Source organism: Callorhinus ursinus, unplaced genomic scaffold, assembly GCF_003265705.2.
Source record: "Callorhinus ursinus isolate GAN/ISIS: 27379988/994484 unplaced genomic scaffold, GSC_fseal_2.0 scaffold41, whole genome shotgun sequence".
NCBI classification, from domain to species: Eukaryota; Metazoa; Chordata; class Mammalia; order Carnivora; family Otariidae; genus Callorhinus; species Callorhinus ursinus.
In genome coordinates, this window is record NW_027397103.1 from 11,959,431 (window position 1) to 11,979,230 (window position 19,800).

Consider the following 19,800-nt stretch of genomic DNA (forward strand, 5'->3'; position numbering starts at 1 on the left):
GCTTCCGGGTCCGGCCCTGGAAGGCTGGGTAACATGGCCGGGGGCGGGGGGTAAGGCCTTGTGTCTCAGGGGCAGGTCTACATCCCCACATCGCAGATAGGGCAACTGAGGCTCAGCCTTGGGCCCGGGGCCCCTCCTCTGTAAGCCTAGCCATCTGCATAGGTTTGGGTCACCTCCGGACAGAAGGGGCTGGATGATAAGTCTGGACATCGAAACGGGGTTCCTGACTCTAGGGGAGCAGCCTGACCCCTGGGGCCAGGTGCTTTGGGGCAGGTGGTCTGAGTCCTATGCACTCACTTGGAGACTAGGGCAAAGGCATCAGAGCAGATGGGTGGGCAGGGCACCAGGCGGATGGCAAGGTGGCCCAGGGCGCTGGGGTAGTGCACGCGCATGACAGTGTCGAACACGGTGGCGATGGTGTTGGTGTCACCCTGCTTGGAGCTGGGGTCCCCAGCGCCCGTGTCCAGGATGGTGCCTCCGTGCAGCACCAGCAGCAGCACGTGGATCTTGGAGGCCGGCGCGGCCAGGGGTGGGTTGACCTCGTCCTGCATGGGTTGGCGGGGTGTCAACTCCCCGGGGACTCAGCTCCTTGCTGGGCCCCTGTCACCCCAGGGGAGGCCCTCTGGCCCCAGGGGGCCCCTCTCCGAAGCCCCATTTCAGTTCTTCAGCTACAGGGCCTGGTGTTGGCCACCCCAGTCCCTTCCCCTGGGGAGGCCGAGATGGTCCCTCTCCTACCCCCAACGAGCAGCCCTGCTCCCTCCCATCAGCCAGCCTGACCAGGGGCTGAGGATGAGCCTCGGAAACACAGATTCCACTTTCCATCAGGGGGCCCAGGCAGCAGCCCAGCCGCCAGGAGGAGCTACCACACTGCACCAAGGGCTTATCAGCACAGCCAGGCCAGGCGCTCAAGGAAGGCCTGTCTCAGGGCTGCCTCACCATCACCCAGTTAGGGAGGTGGAGTCCAGCGGTCCTCAGAAACCCAGGACGGGCAAGGAGGGGCAGTGAGAGGCCTGAGCCTATCTCCTGGGACCCAGCACTGCAGGCTGGGACTGTTGAGGGACTCCCAGAGGCCAACTGGAGACATGGCTCTCCTCCCATTGGTGCCTAATACTGGGGCACACCCACCCAAGACTCAAACCCTGTAGGAACAGGCCCCGAGGGAGGTGCATTGTGGCAGTGGGCCTGGGAGCCGTGGGGCCAGCTCTGGAGAGCCGGGGGTCCCCGTCAGTGTCTCCATAAAGCCGTACCCCCTCCACAAGGCGGGGAGAGGAGGCTCCGGTTTGAGGGCTATTGCAAGCCAAGGGATCTGACTCTGGATGGCCGTGCCCAGAACCGGTGCTGGGTTCCAACACACATCCCGAGGCAGATCTAGAGCCCGAGGCCCCTTCTGCCCCTCCCGAGGGGGCCGTCAGAGCTGTGTGCGCCCTAGGTGGGGAGTGGGCTCCATGTGCTTTATCTTGCCATTAACTGGCAATTGGAAATCAATTCCCCTCATCCCGGTTTGCCTTCTAGAAAAGCCCACATTGACCCTGGACCGCATGCTGCTCCTCCTCTCTGGCACCTGGCCCAAGCTCCCCAGGGGTCCCGAGTTCCCGGAGGTGCTGTCCCCACCTTGGGCAGCTGGAGGTGAGAGCGGCATGGTGACCTCGAGCATTGCGGTGACCGCAGCGTGTGACAGCTCCGCTTGGCCCTGACTCCCGCCCCCAGTGCAAACAGCTCTGACCGCCCACAGCTGGAGGAGGAGAAGGGGCGTGAGCCCTGTGCAAAGAACCCCCGAAGCGGACACAGGCGCTCTACCAAGACAGCTTTATTGGACACCGGGAGCCCTGTGGGGCCCCAGTGGGGCGGCGGCTGCTCACTTCTGCCTAGACGGCTTTCGCTTCCTCCCCTCCCATCTTATTTTCTTCAGCAAATGCGGAAAGGCTGGGTACAAGATGAACATCTGCTTTTTGGTCTGGAATTTACAAGTTTCTCCTTTCACTTTCCATCGGCGGAGCTGGGTCAAGGCCTTCTTTGGGGGCTGTCTGCAGTCCTTCTTGGTTCTCAGGGACGTCGGGGCAGGCAGTAAAGGAGCCCCCAGTCCTCGCTCTGATGGCGCCTAGGCCAGTGGGGACGTGAGGTGGTGGGTGCCGAGTTCTGCCTCTGCAGCCCCACGGGACCCGTCCTTTGAGCTCAGCTGCCTCCCCCTGCAGCCCCGGAGGGCCCCGGGCAGCACAGCCCCTGGCCCTCTGCTCCCTGGGCACCCACCTCGATGATGTTCAGCTGCTCCACACTGGAGGCCACTCTGAATTCAGGGGCGCTCTGGCGATAGAGACTGTCTGCAACACATAAGCAGCGGTGCTGTGAGCAGAGGGGCAGCCAGGCAGCCCCAGGCCCACGGGACAGAGGCAGTGACCGTGACTAGTGGGACTCTGGGTACTCCCACCCCTCCTCCCCGATGCCCAGCACTGCACAGGAGCTGGGTCAGAGAGGAGCGGCCTGGCCCCTGCAGCCCCCCTCCCCAGGCCCTGCAGCAGCCCCCCGCCCAACTCGGGTACCCTGTGTATCCTCCGGCTCAGGGCTTTCAATTTTGTCCATGAGGTCATTGGAGTTCCACTTGGTGATGTCCTTGGGGAATATTTCCTCTGAGTCGGACAGGTCCTCTGTGGGGGAGACAGCAGGGCTTCAGCAACCCCTGGAGGGCAGGGACCGAGGAGTGTGGGGAGGCCCGGCTGGGAGGTGCAGGGCCTCGCTGCGGCCACTCTGGGGGCTCCCCGCCCCTCTCTGGCCTGTGTCCACCTCCATGCTTGCTTCCGCCCCTCCCTTCCTGAGCAGGATGAACCCATGACCGACATCCAGGGGTCTTCTGCTTGACCTTTTCTAGAAACTGTGATAATTTTCACATAACATAAAATTCACCATTTAAACCCCTTTAAGGTGACCTTTCGTACGTTCCCGATGCTGTACAACCACCACCTCTGTCTGGTTCCAGAGCATTTCCATCTCCCTGAATGGACACCTTGTACCCCTTAGCAGTTGCTCCCTGTCCCCTCCCCCAGCCCCTGGCGGCCCCCGATCCACTTCCTGTCTCTATGGATTTGCCTGTTCTGGACATTTCACCGAATGGAATCCTACAGTGTGTGGTCTTTTGTGTCTGGCTTCTTTCACCGAGCACCATATTGCCAAGCTCCATGCACAGTGTGGCAGGTGTCCGTGGTTCCCTCCTTTCTATGGCTGAATCCTATTTCACTGTATGGATGGACCACGTTTTGTCTCTCCACCCATCAGCTAACGTCCCTGACCGTTCTCAACAACCACAAACGGACAGCCTCGCTGTGGGCGCTTCCATCCATTACTCTTGTTTCTGCTTTGCTGAGAATGGCAGCCTGGGGTACTGCTGGGTTGGAGGCAGCTGTTTGGGCGCTGGCGGGCACCGGTCCCTCCTCCAGCCCCGCACCCCACCGACGGGCACTTCCCCGGCCACTTTCACGCTGGCATCTCCTGCTTTGCTAACTCTTCCCTCTTCTAGCTTTTTTATAAAGCTTCTCCGTTAGATGTGCATTTCCCCCCTGTCAGGGACTCACAGCCAGGAGAGGGTGCACCTCTTGCCCAAAGAGGTGGGCATGGGTGGGAGGCCCAAAACACCTTTCCTCCCCCCTGGGGAGGCTCCGGGTGCAGAAGGAAGCTCAGGAACCACCTACCACCCATTCCAGCTCAGATCCCTTTTGCCTGGACACTGATTCCCCAAGTTCTCCCTCAAGGGCCGGCCAGTTAAGGAAAATACCATAATCAGGTGGCCCCTCTGCCTGCTCCAGGCCACGGCTGGACCCGTGAGGGGCTCTGGCCTGCCTCGGCCCCACTCAGTGTCTGTGGGAAAGCCCCTGTCCCCCTCTGAGCCTGTGTCCTGCCTCGTCAACCGCAAGCTGGAGACCAGTCTCCACAGACCTGCCTGCCAGTGGAGAGGAAGAACCAAGGTAGGAAGCACGTGAGTGTTTTAGTGAAGTTGGCCCTTGAACAACACAGGAGCTGGGGCGCCGAACTCCCAACATAGTCGAAAATCCACTTCAAACTTTTGATTCCCCAGAAACTTAACTACTAAATAGCCTATGTTGACCAGAAACCTTACCAGTAACAGAGTCGATTAACACGGATTTTGTATGTCATATATATGATATTCCGTATTCTTACAACAAAATAAGCTAGAGAAAACACAACGTCATTAAGAAAATCATAAAGAGGGGCGCCCGGGTGGCTCAGTCATTAAGCGTCTGCCTTCGGCTCAGGTCATGATCCCAGGGTCCTGGGATTGAGTCCCACATCGGGCTCCCTGCTCTGCGGGAAGCCTGCTTCTCCCTCTCCCACTCCCCCTGCTTGTGTTCCCTCTCTCGCTGTGTCTCTGTCAAATATAAATAAAATCTTAAAAAAAAAAAAGAAAATCATAAAGAAGAGAAAACACACTGATGGTCCGATACTTATCAGAAAAAATCCACACATACGTGGATCTGTGCTGTTCCAACCCGTGTTGCTCGAGGGTCAACTGTACCCGCATCTTCCCAGCAAAGGCGGGTGATTCAGGAGGCTGTATGCTCACTGTGCTTATTTTGGGATTGGTGGGAAAACGGGCATTTCCCATATTTCCTGCTTGTTTGCATTTGCTAAGGTTCCTACGTGAGATGGACAACCATTGAACCAAGAACAAAACAAGGTCGTTACAAAGATTTGGAAAATTGTAAGATGCCATGCTTATGTCAAGCTTCTTGTGGAAGTAAACCCACATGTGGCATAAAGCCCCCGTCTGAGTATGAATCCATCCTACATCCTGGGACATGGCCGGGGTGAGCCTGAGGCCCCCCGACTCCTGGGGATTTCATCTCATCCTCTGCCCTGAGCCTCTCAGATCCTCCCTCCCGCCCCCCCCCGGGGAAAAGCCACCTACCGTGAGCGTCAAAATACTCTTCGTCTGAGCTCTCGTCTGAGTCCCGGGCGATACTCTGCATCCTCCACTCGGAGATGCTGTGGCGGGAAGGGCTGGCTGGAAGGCAAAACCTCAGGCTGACCGACCAGCCAGCTGGGCTAGGCCGGAGCAGGGCCAGCAGGGCTCGGGGGAGAAGGGAGAAGGGAGGGGTGGAAGCTCCTGGAACTTTTCTTAAGAAGGTTCCACATGCATGTGTCCCAGGGAGGACAAGGGACTGGGAGGGTATCGGGTATCAGGCCAGGACGTGCAGTCACACGGGCCGGGGTCCGCTCCTGTGTTCTTGCCTGGGGTCTGCCCGGCGGGGGGGGGGGGGGGGGAAGCGCCTGAAATTCTCCTGCAGCAGAGCAGATAGGACTGTGCGGTCCTCTCAGGAGGTGAGTGACATAAAAGGTATTGACATATATACATCCACAGTGCCCTTCGGCACAGAGACAGGCCAGCCTGGCGTGGGGAAGCTGGGTTTGCAGAGGAGACTCCTGGCCGTACACGGGATACCCTGGTTTTTCCAACCGGCCACAGCACTTTTGCCAAAGTTCTCCCGAGAAAGGCCTTTCTCAGGATCTGAAGGTTTTTCAGGCTCCTTCGGCCTGGCTCCCGCCACAGGAGCAGAGACCCCTCCTGGGCGTGCTGGGGGTACCCACCCGGACTCCCTCTCCTCCTGGGAACCCTGGTTCCTCAGAGCCGTAGCTTCGGGGCCCCAGGAGAGGCTGGGAGCTGGCCACCCCACGGCCGGCCTGTCTCACCTGGCCCTTGTAGGTGAGTCCAGGGTCACCTGCTGTGGGGGGAGGCAGCCTGGGCTCGCTCTGAGCCGGGGGGGGGGGCTACCAGCAGAATGGTTCTGACTCCCCACAGGTGTGGCCCACAGGGTTGGGGAGCAAGAGTCCATGTCTGGAGTCAGAATTCTCTGGCCGTGGCAGGGGGCCGGCGGCCGTGGACGGGGGTGAGGGCTGTCCTGGGGCAGCCTCGGGGAGGGTAGAGCCCCCCTCCCCCCGAAGCCCGGAGAAAGGCGGGGGCGCCACGCGCCCTGGGGCTCACCCCCCCGCGTGGAAGACCGCGAGGACTTGGAGGACGTGGACCACTGTTTCTTGAGGCCCCGGCCTGCCAAGGGCTCCCCGCCGCTGCTGCTGGGCTGGGGGGCCTCCCCGGGGACCTGGGCCTGGCTGGCTTCGTCCTTGGCCAGCTCTGCAGCCTCCTCGTCATCTTCGTTGAACTGGGCCATCTTGCGGGACAGCATGAGCTGCGCCTCCTTCTCCAGCTCCCGGATGTTCTCCATGTTCAGCCCGTACCACTCATCCTGCCAGCACCAGGCCTGCCGGTGGGCCCTCACCATCACCTTCCGCAGGCCTGCCCCCAGGCGGTGGCGGCGGCAGGAGGGGGAGACAGGAGAGACGGCAGTGTTAGCCCCCAGGGCTGGGCGTGGGGCTGGGAGCCCCCCCCCCCGAGGTTATACCCATTGTGTGCTTGTGGGCAAATCGCTGCCTCCCGGTGCCTCAGTTTCCCCATCTGCAAAGGAGGGGTCTGGCTCACAGATGGCCTCACGAGGTTCTATAATCGGAGCAGAGTGGCCTCCTGAGGGATCATGGCTGCTCAGAAGCCACACTGAACTTTGGGGGGAATTCCTGCCCCAGGGAGAGCTGGAGGAGGACTCTCCCACCGTCTCCTGCCTCAGTGTCCAGTACACTTCTGCTGTCAAATTTCCACATGGAAATCAAGTTCCCGTTCAAAGTGGGTTGGTCCTTTTTCACAAATAGAACATATATACATATAAAATAAGATACAAAATAAGACAAAGTAAGACGAGAAGAATAGAGCATGCAAGTCAAATGATGAAAATGAGATCACTTTCAAGGTATAAAGGATAATAAAAGACCTTTAGAGACAGAAGGCAGAGGGGGGTTGCCTTGGGCTGGGGGTGGGCGTGGGGGTGACTGTGAACATGAACAAAAGACTGGGGTGATGGAATGTTCTAGAACCGTGTGCACGACTCTGAATACACTGCCACTTATAGAACTGTCCTCTTACAAGGCGGGAAGTGTACGGTATGCAAAGTTAGGCCTCGATACAGCTCACTAAGAAAACATCAAGAATAGAGCACCATCCCTACTCACACCGCCCAGTGAGGGAGCAGACGCGACCAGAAGCAGGGAGCCCTGGGATGGTCATCCTGGACACCCTCTCCTCCCGCGCGCTCCAGCCTCATTTACTTTCCTCTCCCTTTGCAGCCCACAGATGCGTTTTCCTACCTGACACGTTAGGCTGGTGTGCATGTTGCTGACATTTACATGTCTGTGTCATGCTGCATGTCTTTTCCTGCCATTTGTGGGGGGTTTTTTTTGGGTGAGTTTCAGGTTTGTTGCTGTCTGGTATTTATTTGTTTGCAATGCCGTTTTGTTTATTCCTTCTTTTGCCATTGGGTCTTTGGCTCACTTTCATTGTTTGTCCACTTAGCTTTTACAAATCTGCTGCTCTGAACACTCTGAAATGTGTACAAGAATTTCTCTGGGGGGCAAACCCGGGAGGGATGTCACTGGGTCTCGGGGCATGCATCTTCCACTTTCCTAGAGAAAGTGGAGTGGCCTTCCAAGTGGTCAGGCCATGTCATGTCCTCGGGCTGGTCTCCGGTGACACTTCTTCCTGGCTTAGGCCACTCTGCCTCCCCTGCAATCCTTCCTAAATCCCTTGACCTTCTGTGCCCTCCTTCAGCCAAGACTGTCTCTGTGTCCCAAGTCCTGGGCCATGGCCTCAGGCATGCCACCCTTGGGTCCCACACTGAAGAGGCCGTCTGCTGAGACGCCCCTGCCCGTTGCTGCAAGAACGTCAGCTCAGATCTCAGGCAGCTGGGACGGGAGACCTGGGGTCTCTGCTTCCTCCTCTGCAAGCGGGGGTGACATGGCTATCCTCATCGGTCACTGTGAGCTGATAGAACACACGCGACACACACTATCAAGAGTGTGGCTCTGTTCACAGTTAAACCCAAACCCTGATTCTTGGAGTCAAAAGATAGCCGCCTAGATGCCACTCCTGGATCATGAGCCTGGGGCTGGGTCAGGCCCTTGGCACTGACCTCATGCCACGACCTGGGGGGCAAGTAGGGAGCTGAGGGTGCTAGGGGAGAGAGGAACCCCAGGTTGGGCCCATTGGTCCCATTGGTGTGAGGGCCTCATGGTGTCTAAGACCCTCTGCCCCGGCGACGTCCAGCCCACGGGGGAGGCGGAGCTGGGGTCAGGGCCTGGTGCAGGTAAGCAGCAGGGAGGCTGTCTCCTGGGGCTGCTCTCCCTCAGGGGGTCGGCACTATAAGCTACAAACACAAGCCAGTCAGAGTGTCTGGGGACGTGCTTTGGGGCTTCTTAAGCAGACAACCAACATACACTGCCTGTCACCTCTAGGCGCTTGGCAAGTGGTCAAGATACACCCCGCGGGAAGCTGCACACGGGCTTTGGGTCGTCTTTCGGGAATAAGAGGGAAACGTCGAATCACAGCTAGATGAAGAGGGAGGCGGCGGGCACGGGCGAGCTCACCGGTGTCATGGATGAACCTCTCGATCTTGGACTGCATGCCCCAGTAGCGAAACTCCACCTTGCAGAGCTTGTAGGCACACATGATGGGGAAAACCTGCTGTTTGTACTCCTCAATCCAGTTGTCAGACAGGGGCCCCCGCTGCGTCTTGATCGAGCGGAATAGCTTGGGGTCCTCTTCTGTCTTATACTCGTTGGGGGGCACGGGGTCCTTGACAATGTCGATGAAGTCTGTGGGGAGAGCCTGCCAGTGGCCACTTCTGCCCCACCTCCACCCCATCCCTCCCTGTTCAGTGTCCTCCCCGTGTCCCTGCCACCCGCAAGCCCTCACAGCCTCTGGGCCTCATACGCCGTAGGGCCGGACGTGGGACTGGGGATGCTGCTCTGGGCCACTCTGACCTTGAGCTCTCCCGACCTCAGGGCCTGTGTCTTCCCGTGACTCTAAGCAGTTAATCAGGTGAAGAGCTGAGTTTCCACAGGGGATGTGGGATCGGAGGGCTGTGGCGGGGCAGCAGCGAACAGAAAGCTGGGAAGAGCTTCCCAGAAAAAGTTTCAGCTACAGGAGCAGACCAGTGAAGCCAAGAAGGCCCCGCAGCACGGGATGGGACAGTTTGGGGAGCCACCAGAGTGTCTGTAGGGGGGAGGGGATGGCGATGCACCCTCTTCTCACCAGGCGGGGTGCCCAGCGGCACCCTGCAGCGGAAGTGGTCCCATATTCTACTTATATTTACACAGTGGCTTTAAGGCAGGCTGGCCTGCTAGGAGCCCCTCTTCGATCAGAAGGGAGGAGACCGGCAGGAGGTGTCGGACCTGAGCCGGTCCTGAGAGTGGGTAGTGGAGGCCATAGAGCTGGGTGCTGGGGAAAGAGCACTGGGGGCTGGTGGGACCTGGCTGGGTGTGGGATGGGGGGCCGAGAGAAATAGCAGCAACTCTGGGAAGGACCTGGGCCATGCCACCTCTTGTCACATGCTTCTTCCTCCTGCTGTGCCCCTCCCGAGGCATGCATGTGTGACACAGGGCTGGGTACACACTTGGGGTACATAAATCCCAGGACAGAGTTTGTGGCTCAGAGAGCCCCTTTCCCAGATGTGTGGGGATGATGGCACAGGGGGCAGGGGGGCCAGGCCCTGGCCAGGCTCTGGCTGTCTCGTCTCCCCACTTGCTGGCCTGCACTGAATCCATGCTGTGGTTTGCAAACACAGCCATGGGCTCCATTGAAACCAGCAAGGGGCCAGGAGTGGCCCAAGGGCAGTGGCATTCAAGGGTGGGGGACAGAGATCCTTCCTGGAGCAGGCCACATGCGCGGCCTGTGTGGGCAGGCAAAGGCCAAGCGGCGGGCTAGGGTGGGAATGAGTCATATTACAGAGACTTAGGAGCCACGACAGGTGGCCTCTGGAGGGAGCCCATGGGGCTCGGGCCGTGTCTGAGGCTGGCCAGACCTGAGCTGGTGGAGGGCCTGTATCACGCTGGGTCCGTCCCTCCTGTTGTGGGTAGAATGTGTACCCCCCGCCCCACCCCCCGTTCATATGTTGGAGTCCTGACCCCCAAGTTCCTCAGAATCTGACCTCATTTGGAGATAAGGCCTTTAAAGACGTAATCAAATTAAAATGAGGTCATTAGGGTAGGAGGCCCTACCCCACGATGACTAATACGCTTACAAAAAGGGGAAATTCAGACACAGACCAGCGCACATAGGGAGAACGCCACGTGAAGATGAGGGAGGGACTGGGGCGATGTGTTTCCAAGCCAAGGAATGCCAGAGATCAGCAGCGGCCACCGGAAGGTAGGGGCAGGGCCCGGAACAGATTCTCCCTCAGTGACCCCGGGAGACAACCCTGCTGACACCTTGCCCCCACTTCTGGCCTCCAGACCGTGAGACCATGAGCATCTGTGTTTAAGTCCCCAGTCTGTGGTCCTTGGTTGCGGCAGCCTGGGCTGACTAACGTAGCTCTCGAAACCCGGTGGGGCCTGAAAACTCCAGCAGGAGGGAGGGGGCCGGGTGAGGGCGCCCAGGGAAAAGCCCTTCCTGCCCATCAGAGGCTGCCTGAGAGCGTGATCCCGGGGCCCTGGCAGCCACCTGTCCAACGCGGGTCACGCACCTGCCGGTAGCGCCCCCACGGCGGCTCACACTATAGGGCCTAGAACCCATAGGTTGCAGACCAGGGGCTGCTGGGCTGCAGGGGGCCCACGGATGTGGTCTGTGTGGCCAGCATACGTTTATTTAGGAACTGGATGATTTCACATGCAAATCCTGATTTCTGGCCTCTCTTAAAAAAGAGGGAACACACGGGGCTGTCTCCTCATGACAGAGTGAGCTGGAGGGCAGTGGAGCAGAGACCACCTACCATCAAGGGGACACAGCCCCCCCAAGCCCACTGCACTTAGGTTCGACAGTCAGCCTGAGGTCCCCCCACCGCCCCCATACCCCTGAGCACACATCTCCACCCCGGGGAGGAGGACGCCTTGAAGGGATGGAGGGAAGGGGCTTGAGTGGGGAAGGCACCTAGTGTCGGTGTGCACATCAGGAACATGGGGCCAAGGAGGCTGGTCCTGCCGCCCCCAGTGCCCAATGCTTGGTTGGACTCTGACCTCCCCACCCAGGACAGGACCCAGTCTGGAGCCTGCCAGGCCCAGAGACCAGGGGCAGAACCAAGGGGTCACGCAGGCAGGAAGAGCCGGGAAGTGGCCCTATGGGGCCCTGGCCCTCCCCGGGGTGGGGGGGCTGCGGTGGTGGTTACCGATTGTCAGCTGGTTCTTCTCCACAGGAGACAAGCTGAACACGTTCGGGTTTTCTCCAGCATCCGTTTTATAAAAGGTTTCGATGTCAATGGAGAATTTCTCCACAAAGGGGCAAGTGAACCTGTGTGTGGAAGGGAAGCACACGTCAGGACCGGTGGCTTGCAGGGGTGGCTGTGGGATGGCTGGGTCAGGGCCTGCTGGACCCCACTGGGCAGGAAAGGGAGAAAGGGCTGGAGTGGTGGCCGAGATTCGCCTGTCCCGTCCACCTCGGGAACCTTCCCCTTGTCCCGAGAACTGCCGAGGCCAGGCTGTGGGGCAGGGGGCATGTGATTCGGGGGAAGAGGGAGACATTATAGGAAGCTGCCAGGGACCCTGTGGCCATCGTCCACATGTGTCAGGCACGGTAGGGACATAGGCACACAGACACGCCACAAGCACGTGGCATGAATCCAGACTAGCACTCCGTGACATGTCACGTCCCAAACCCCCACCCCCGAGCCACCAGGTCTTGCAACAAGGCAACAGCCCCTCTCTCTTGGCTGGAGATGAGCTCAGAGGAGGAAAGTGCCTCTGGGAAGAGAAATAACCTCAGCAGATCCTCTGACAAGCCCCAGGTCCTCACCCAGTGGGGGGTGTCTCATGGAGACCCCCACCTATACAGCTGTGGGTGGCCAGCTGGGAGCAGCCCCCCGTCTGTTCTGCTCAGCTACCCTGGACGGGTGAGGGTGGGGCCATGGAGTGAGGAGCCTCCTTTCTTTGGGAATCCAAAGAAAGCCCCGTTCAAAGTGGAATATAATAAAACAATGTCACAGTTACTGAAGGTCTCAGGGTTGGAGGGAATCTCTGGGCCATCTGGTCTATCCTTGGTTCAGGTTTCTTCCCAGATGGTTGGTTAATGGTCCCCCATTGTCAGGTGATTATTAACAGGGGTTTGTATTCCCTGAGCCTTCCCAGAGGGCAAAGGGGTGTCAGGGGACCCTCGCTTGCCTCGTGCCTTCCCGGCCTCCCTGGGGCAGGTGGAGAGGTATCTAGGTGTTGACCCTCCCCTCTTCTGCCTGATCCCTGAGGACAGAGGCTCCTGGAACAGAGGCTCAGCTCCCCAGGAGCCTGGGCTCCTTGGAGTGTGGAGGGTGAGCCTGCCTAGGGGGCCACCCCCAGGGTTCCTTCCCTGCCCAACAGCTTGGGGTGTGGGGAAAGGCCCACCTGGTTCGGGTGTAGGGGTAGGCGTTCCAAGACTCCTCAACCACCCTCAGGGCTGCCTTGGGCAGGATGGAGCGGAACCAGCTGGGGATGTGCATGCCCACGTGGTACACCTTGTGTGTGTACTGCCCAGAGCCGCCAGGGCCATCTGTGTATGGCCGGTTCTCCAAGATCTCCACGCCGCTGCCCTCGCCATATGTCTCGTTCCGGCTCTTCTTCTGCGGGGACAAAAGTGCTTGCGATGGGTTGGGGCCAGAGCACTCTGCAGAAGGGAAGGGGGCCGAGGAGACCAGGCCCAGGGGCACTGAGAGGAGGAAGGGCTTTGGCCAACCAGGCTGGCTTTTCCTGTGTCACTTCTGGACCCCCAGATCCAGACCCAGACTCCACCCCCCCTCCCAGCACTCCTACAGGAGACTGAGCAGGACTTGATTTCCCTCCGAGCTCCAGCACTGCAAGTGCACAGTCCCCCCTTTGACTCCCGTCGGTCCCAGAACTGACAGTGTTCTCAAGATCAGAAACCAGATGAGGGGCGCCTGGGTGGCTCAGTTGGTTAAGCGACTGCCTTTGGCTCAGGTCATGATCCTGGAGTCCTGGGATCGAGTCCCACGTCGGGCTCCCTGCTCAGCGGGAGTCTGCTTCTCCCTCTGACCCTCTTCCCTCTCGTGCTCTCTATCTCTCATTCTCTCTCTCTCAAATAAATAAATAAAATCTTTAAAAAAAAAAAAAGAAAAGAAAAAAAGAAATCAGACGAGGATGCCCGCTCTCTTCCTTCTATTCAACACTGTACAGCAGGGTCTAGCCCAAGAATTTAGTCAAGAAAAAGAAATGATCAGAGGCACTCAAATTGGAAAAGAACAAGTAAAGCAATTTCAATCTGCCAATGACAAAATCCCATATATGGAAAATCCTAAAGAATCCCCCAAACCTGTTAGACATAATAAATGAAATCAGCAAAGTTGCAGGATGCAAAATCCACACACAAAAATAACCAATGCAGAAAGGAAATTAAGGAACCATTTCCATTGACAAGAGCGTTCAAAAGAATAAAATACCTTGGGTAAATTTAACAAGGTTGTGAAACACTCACACGCTAAAACTAAAAACACTGCCAAAAGAAAATAAAGATCTAAATAAATGGAAAGACATCCATGTTCATGCATTAGAAGATTTAACATTGTTAAGACGTCAATATTCCCCAAAGCAATCTACAGATCCAATGCAATCCCTGTCAAAATTCCCAGTGGCCTTTTTGGTAGAAATGGAAAAACTGATCCTAAAATCAGGAAGGATCAGTGAAGGATCTCAAAGAGCCAAAACAATCTTGAAAACAAAACAAAGCATAGTTGGAGCATTTACACTTTCCTACATAAAATCTCGCTGCAAAACTACAGTAAACAAAACAATGTAGTATTGGCATAGGATAGGTCCAAAGAAAAGGGTCGAGAGTCTAGAAATAAACCCATATATCTATGTACTATATGCACTGATTTTCAACCAGAGTGCTGAGATCATTCAATGAGGGAAAGAAGTCTTTTCAGCACGTCCCAGTATATTGCTGGGACAATTTGCATATCCACATGCAAAACAGTGAAGTTGGATTCCTACCTCACATCACATATAAGGACTGACAAAGGGGCACCTGGGTGGCTCAGTCGTTAAGCGTCTGCCTTTGACTCAGGTCATGATCCCAGGATCCTGGGATCAAGCCCCGCGTCAGGCTCCCTGCTCGGTGGGAGGCCTGTTTCTCCTTCTCCCACTCCCCCTGCTTGTGTTCCCTCTCTCGCTGTATCTGTCAAATAAATAAATTCTTAAAAAATAAAAAAGGACTGGCTCAAAATGGATCAAAGACCCAAATGTAAGAGCTTAAACTATACAACTCTTAGAAGAAAACATAGGAGTAAATCTTCATGACCTTGGATGTGACAATGGTTTTTAAAATATGGTACCCAACGTATAAGCAACCAAACAAAAAACAGATAAATTGGACTTTATAAAAATTTTTAAACTTTTGTGCATCAAAGGACATTATGGAGGGAGTAAAAGGAGAACCCACAGAATGGGATAAAATTCCTGTAAATAATGTATCTGATAATAATGTATCTAAAATATTAAAGAACTATTACAACTCAACAACAAAGAAGCACCCAATTTAAAAATGCCAAAGAACTTGAATAGACATTTCTCCAAAGAAGTATATAAATTGTCAACAAGCACATGAAAAGATGCTCACCATCACTAATCATTAGGGAGATGCAAATCAAAACTACAACGAGATACCAATCCTGACCCAGTAGGATGGCTAAAAAGACAGACAATACCAAGTGTTGGTGAGGATGTGGAGAAACTGCCCCCTCCGCCCCCATACTGCTCATGGGAATGTAAAACAGTACAGCCGCTGTGGAAAATAGTTCAGCAGTTCTTCAGAAAAGCTCAGCATAGAATTGCCATATGACCCAGCAATTCCAGCGCTAGGTATACATCCAGGAAAAGGAAAATATGTCCACACAGAAACTTGTACACGAATGTTCACCGTGGCATTATTCACGAGAGCCAGACGGTTGAAATAACCCAAATGTCCGTGATCTGAAGAATGGATAAACAAATTATATACACACAATGGACTATGATTCAGCCATAAGAAGGAAGGAGGTGCTGCCACCTGCCACAACGTGGATGAGCCCTGAAAACAACGTGTAAGAAGCTTGACCCAAAAGGCCACATAGCGTACAAACCCACTGATAAGAAATTTCTAGAACAGGCAAATCCATACAGACAGAAAGCAGATTACTGGTTGCCTGGGGATGGGGTGGGGGGACGGAGAGTGACTTCTTCTTTGGGGTGATGACAATGCTCTAAAATCGTGATGATGGTTTGACAACTCTATGAATTTGCTAAAAACCCCTAAACTGTACACTTTAAATGTGTGAATTGTGTGGTGCGCCACTTCCATCTCAATCAGGCTGGTATAAAACAAACAAACAGAAACCAACGTTGCGTCTGTACTCACTAGGGTTTCAGAGAGCTCGAACACAGGGTGTGGGAAGGGGCCTCGGCGGCGGCACCGCCTGAGTGGGACAATGCCTGGGTCACCTCTGCGTGTCTCTCTGCCACAAATGTTCTTCCCAGTGTCCAAAAGCTCAGGTTTCTGCTTATGCAGAAAGCCTCGTGGTCAAGGTCCTGGTGACTTTAAGCCTGGCATCTGTTTCCATGGTGACATGACGCCATCGCCGAGGCCATCTTTGGTCAGCTTCCTGAACAGCAGGTGTGTGCGTGTGCATGTGCACACAAACACACACACACTCCTGTGTACACACCCATGCGTGCGCGCGCGTGCTCGCGAGCGCACACACACACACACACACACACAGAGGCACTTCCAAGAGCACGGACTCACCCCTAGGGCACAAAGATGTGCTATATCTCCATGGCCCAGAGCAGCTGAGTCCCTTTCAGAAAAAAAATAGGAAAGACTCTGGTGGAGGGCACATATGGGGTCTGCGGGGATGCGCCATCCCTCACTCTTTAAAGGAGCCCTTGGAGTATGGCCCAGATTCTGTAATGAAAGCAGCGACCGTGCCCCAGACACTTTGTGAGCTCCTGCCTCTCGCGGTAGTTTTGTTTGTTACGGTTGTGGCGAGTGCTTTCTTTCCATGTACTTTCTCCTTTCGTGATTGCAACAACCCCTTGAGAAAGGTGCAGTATGCTCCTGTCCCCAGTTTGCAGATGGGAAGGCAGGGGCTGAGAGAGCTGGAGTGACTTGTTTGAGGCACACAGTTTCCAGGTGGCGGAGCCGGGCCTGAACTCGAGATCTGTTTGACTCTGGGGCGCCTGCTCAGCCCACAGCATGAAAACACCTTGGCACAAGGCTGGTACCCGATTATTTATCGAGCAAAGACATGCATTCTAGTCCCAACTCTGTGACCAGCTCCCTTTCATCCTGGACGAGTCACTTCTCTCTGGTGTCAGTTTCCAAAATTCTACATCCAATCTATGGTCCTACATCCAATCCATGTCCTACCATGTCCTTCTAAGAAGTGAAGATAGAAGCACAGATGGGAGGGATGCAGCTGTAAGCCAAGGAGCCCCGGCAGCCCCCAGAGGCTGGAAGAGGCAAGGCAGGATCCTCCCCTAGAGCCTTCAGTAGGAGCACAACCCTGCCGACACCTTGATTTTGGACTTCTGGCTTCCAGAACTGAGAGAGCACATTTCTGTGGCTTTAAGCCCCCCGGTTTGTGGTGCTTTATTATGGTGGCCCCAGGAAACAAACACATCTGGGATTCGGGGTGGTTCGGTGAGAAGGGGACATGCAGGTCAGAGAAGCTAGGGCTACATGGAGTGTCCAAGGGCCGAGGTGGGGTGCCCAGCCTGCTGGGGGGCCAACGGTGGAGAAGAGACGGTGGACAGGGAGCAGGGGTGGGGAGGGTCCTATCGGCCTCTGTAGGGCTGCACAGAAGCCTCTGCCCATTCGGGTGACCTGAGCCTGAGTTGTCCTCAGACTCCTTGCCTAAGAAAGCCAGCACGTCCATCCCAGAAGCTCCCTCTGGAGGCTCTAGGGGAGAACCCTGCCTTGCCTCCTCCAGTCCAGGGGCCCCAGGCATTCTTAGGCTTGTGGCCACATCACTCTGCTCTCTCTGCCTCCACTGTCACATGACCTTCACCTTGTCTCTGTCTTCTCCTCTTCCTACAGGGACAACAGTCATTAGATTTAGGGCCCACTCTCAATCCAAGATGATCTCATCTCAAGGTCCTGAACTAATTACATCTGCAAAGACCCTGCTTCTAAATAAGGTCACAGTCTAAGGTTCTGGATGGACATGAATTTGGGGGGACACAAGTCACTCATGGGAGATGGATACCATAGGCCATTTGGGGTCACAAGGGCCACAGTTAGCAATGGCAGAGCCACGGGGACCCAGACTGGGAGTGCTGTCTGTACTTCCTGCATAGCACTTTCTTCCCCCCCTTCACAGTAAAGACCAGCTGGATGAACAAATGGGTCCTGGCCTCAACTATCACCGGTTCCCTCTGAGCCTGGGCATCTCCCCCAACTTTGGAGCTAACACCCCAAAGGGCTGACCCTTGGCTCCCCTCTGGCAATGGCATCCGGGGGTGCCCAGTCCCCTGCTCAGCTGAGGCTCTCAGTCATGCCACATAGGAGTAAGCTCTTCTCGAATCGTGCTGACCTTCTCTGCCCACACCAGAAGCCACCCGCCCCACCCTTGCCAACCATTCCCACAAGCTGCGCTGTGGAGTCTCCCAGGGAGACTGCAGAAAGGCGTCAGAGATAAGCCCAGCTCCCCAGGGGCACACATGTGCCCAGGGGGAGGCCTGACTCAGGACCCCTGCCCACACAGGCTGAGTGGGGAAGTCCCCCCTCCCCCATCCTGTGGGATCTGGGGGCTGCATGGGAGGGACCTGAGCCACCATGGGCCTGGTGCAGAAAAAGCACTGGATGAAGGACTCAAAGGCCCCCTCCAAAGGAGCAATTCTTGGAGCTGTCCAGGGTCCTGGCCAAGCCACCGCCAATCACTCCCTCCAAGGCAAGCCTCTGCTGAGCACCTCCACGGGTGATGGAAGGCTCTCTCCCAGCCAGGCCAACTTTTTTTCTTTTCTTCTCCTCCTTCTTCTTCTTCTTTTTGTTGTTGTTGCCTTGAACAGCATGTATATTGAGCGCTGGTCAGGCACAGCACGAAGCAATTTGACACGTGAGCTCATCCCACCTTGCTCCCGAGCCCATGGAGGAGGTGGTGAGTTTAGAAGGCAGACCCGTTGCTAGCTGCCACCCCAGCCAGTAAGCGGGGCAGGAGCAAAGAAACTAAATTTCCTCTTCTTTCCACAGAAACACAGTTGCCTTCCTTGAGGGCCTATCCACCGCGTGAGGCCCCGCTCACAGTGGAGGCTCTCCCGGGGCGCTTGGCAAGCACATCCACCTCCCCGATGGCACTCCTGGAGAGCAGGAAGCTCTTTCCATTCTTCTCTGTAACCCAGCCCTCTGCCCAGGCTGAACCCAGAAAAGTCTGCATTTGACTTAGTGTTTTAACAGCTTTACTGAGATATGATTGGCATATGACCAACCACATATATGTAAAGATGCAGCTGGTGAGCTTGGATGCGTGTTTGCACCTGTGAAACTGTCACACAATGGAGATAATATGCTCGTCCATCACCCCCCATGGTGGATGGCACCCCCAGGAGTTCGGGGGCCAGTGGTAGGTAAGACAGTGCCAAGGCAGGAGCAGAGGAAGAGGTCGTCTGGAGAGACAGACAGGTGTCAGTGGGGCTCGGATGAGCGAACACACACAGGCAGCCCCGGGCCCACAGGAGGGATCACGTAGGGGGGCTATAGGATATTGAACATTAATTGGAAGCGTAAGGATAGATGTTTTGAAAAGAACAAAATACCTCAAAAAAAGGGAGTGAGGATGGCAGGTGCTACTGAGGAGCCAGTCAGAGGTGTTCACATGCTCCAAAAAGCTGTGGGATATCTTAGGAGCTAAAAGTGAGCCCCTGGATCCTGAGGCCCAGTCCTGCCAGCTGGCGGGCACGGTGGAGCTGGAGGGAGGCCTGCCATGGTCTGGGTTCCCCTGGCTTGGGTGGGAACCGGGGAGCCACAGGATGAACAGTGTCCTTGAACAGGCTGAGCAATTTCCAGACAGCTCAGAGCTGGGGGGCTGAGGTGAGTCCCTTCTCCTCCCCCCGCTCTCTAGGAATAATTACAGGGTGAGTGGTTCAAGAGGGAACCGAGTGGCACTTCTGAAGCAGGGGGAGTCAACAGCCCCCCAGAGAGGCTGGCTCACCTTCCATTCTCTTCCTACTCAACCTCCCCATGCTGGGGGGGGGGGCGCTGCTCAAACTCTGGTAGCTTCATGGGGCTCCTTCCAGAAGGGACTAGTGGTCTGGGCTCTGCAGGGAGCTCGTTACTAACTCCCCAGACCCGGGTAGGTGGGTGAGTGCCCACCGAGCAGTTCCAGGGGTGGAGGGTGGAGCCCTGCCGGCCGCACCAAGGGCCCCGTGTGACACCATGGTCTAGGGGTGGCACCGAGCCATCTGTATGCCCAGAAGAGCAGAGCCAGGTGAGAACAGGTTCGTAATCAGACTCCCCACTGGGAGGAAAGCTGCCCGGCTGGGCAAAGGGGGCGCCAAGGATGAGCACAATGCTGGCAGGGCAGCTGGGGAGGAGGTCCTCCCCTGAGGAGCAGGACCCCAGGGGGTAGGAGCGGGGTCATATCTGGACCACCTGCAACCCGATCCCGGGTCTTCCCACTCTGTGTCCCAGGTCAGCCAGGCTCTGAGTAGGGAGGCCCCCAACGTCTGGGCGGGGGCTGGAGGGGAGGTGCATGGTATCCTCTGGCTTGTCATAGGAATCGGTCACCCTCAAACTCATCTGTGACT

At 56.3% G+C, this 19,800-nt stretch overlaps 1 protein-coding gene across 5 annotated transcripts in view; it reads right to left on the bottom strand.

The window, feature by feature from the left end:
- Positions 1-19,800, bottom strand: part of PITPNM2 (phosphatidylinositol transfer protein membrane associated 2) — a 111,507-nt gene that overhangs the window by 12,194 nt on the left and 79,513 nt on the right. For 4 of the 5 annotated variants that reach the window (XM_073881250.1, XM_025889794.2, XM_025889796.2 and 1 more), the window contains exons 4-11: positions 12,412-12,626; positions 11,208-11,329; positions 8,473-8,700; positions 5,990-6,298; positions 4,916-5,011; positions 2,538-2,642; positions 2,248-2,318; positions 298-545 (exon numbers count right to left, since the gene is read on the bottom strand). In XM_073881250.1, coding sequence (XP_073737351.1) covers positions 298-545; positions 2,248-2,318; positions 2,538-2,642; positions 4,916-5,011; positions 5,990-6,298; positions 8,473-8,700; positions 11,208-11,329; positions 12,412-12,626 — 1,394 coding nt within the window. Of the gene's footprint in view, positions 1-297; positions 546-1,791; positions 2,099-2,247; positions 2,319-2,537; positions 2,643-4,915; positions 5,012-5,989; positions 6,299-8,472; positions 8,701-11,207; positions 11,330-12,411; positions 12,627-19,800 lie in introns of those variants that run through there. The other variant, XM_073881251.1, reaches the window with a different exon arrangement.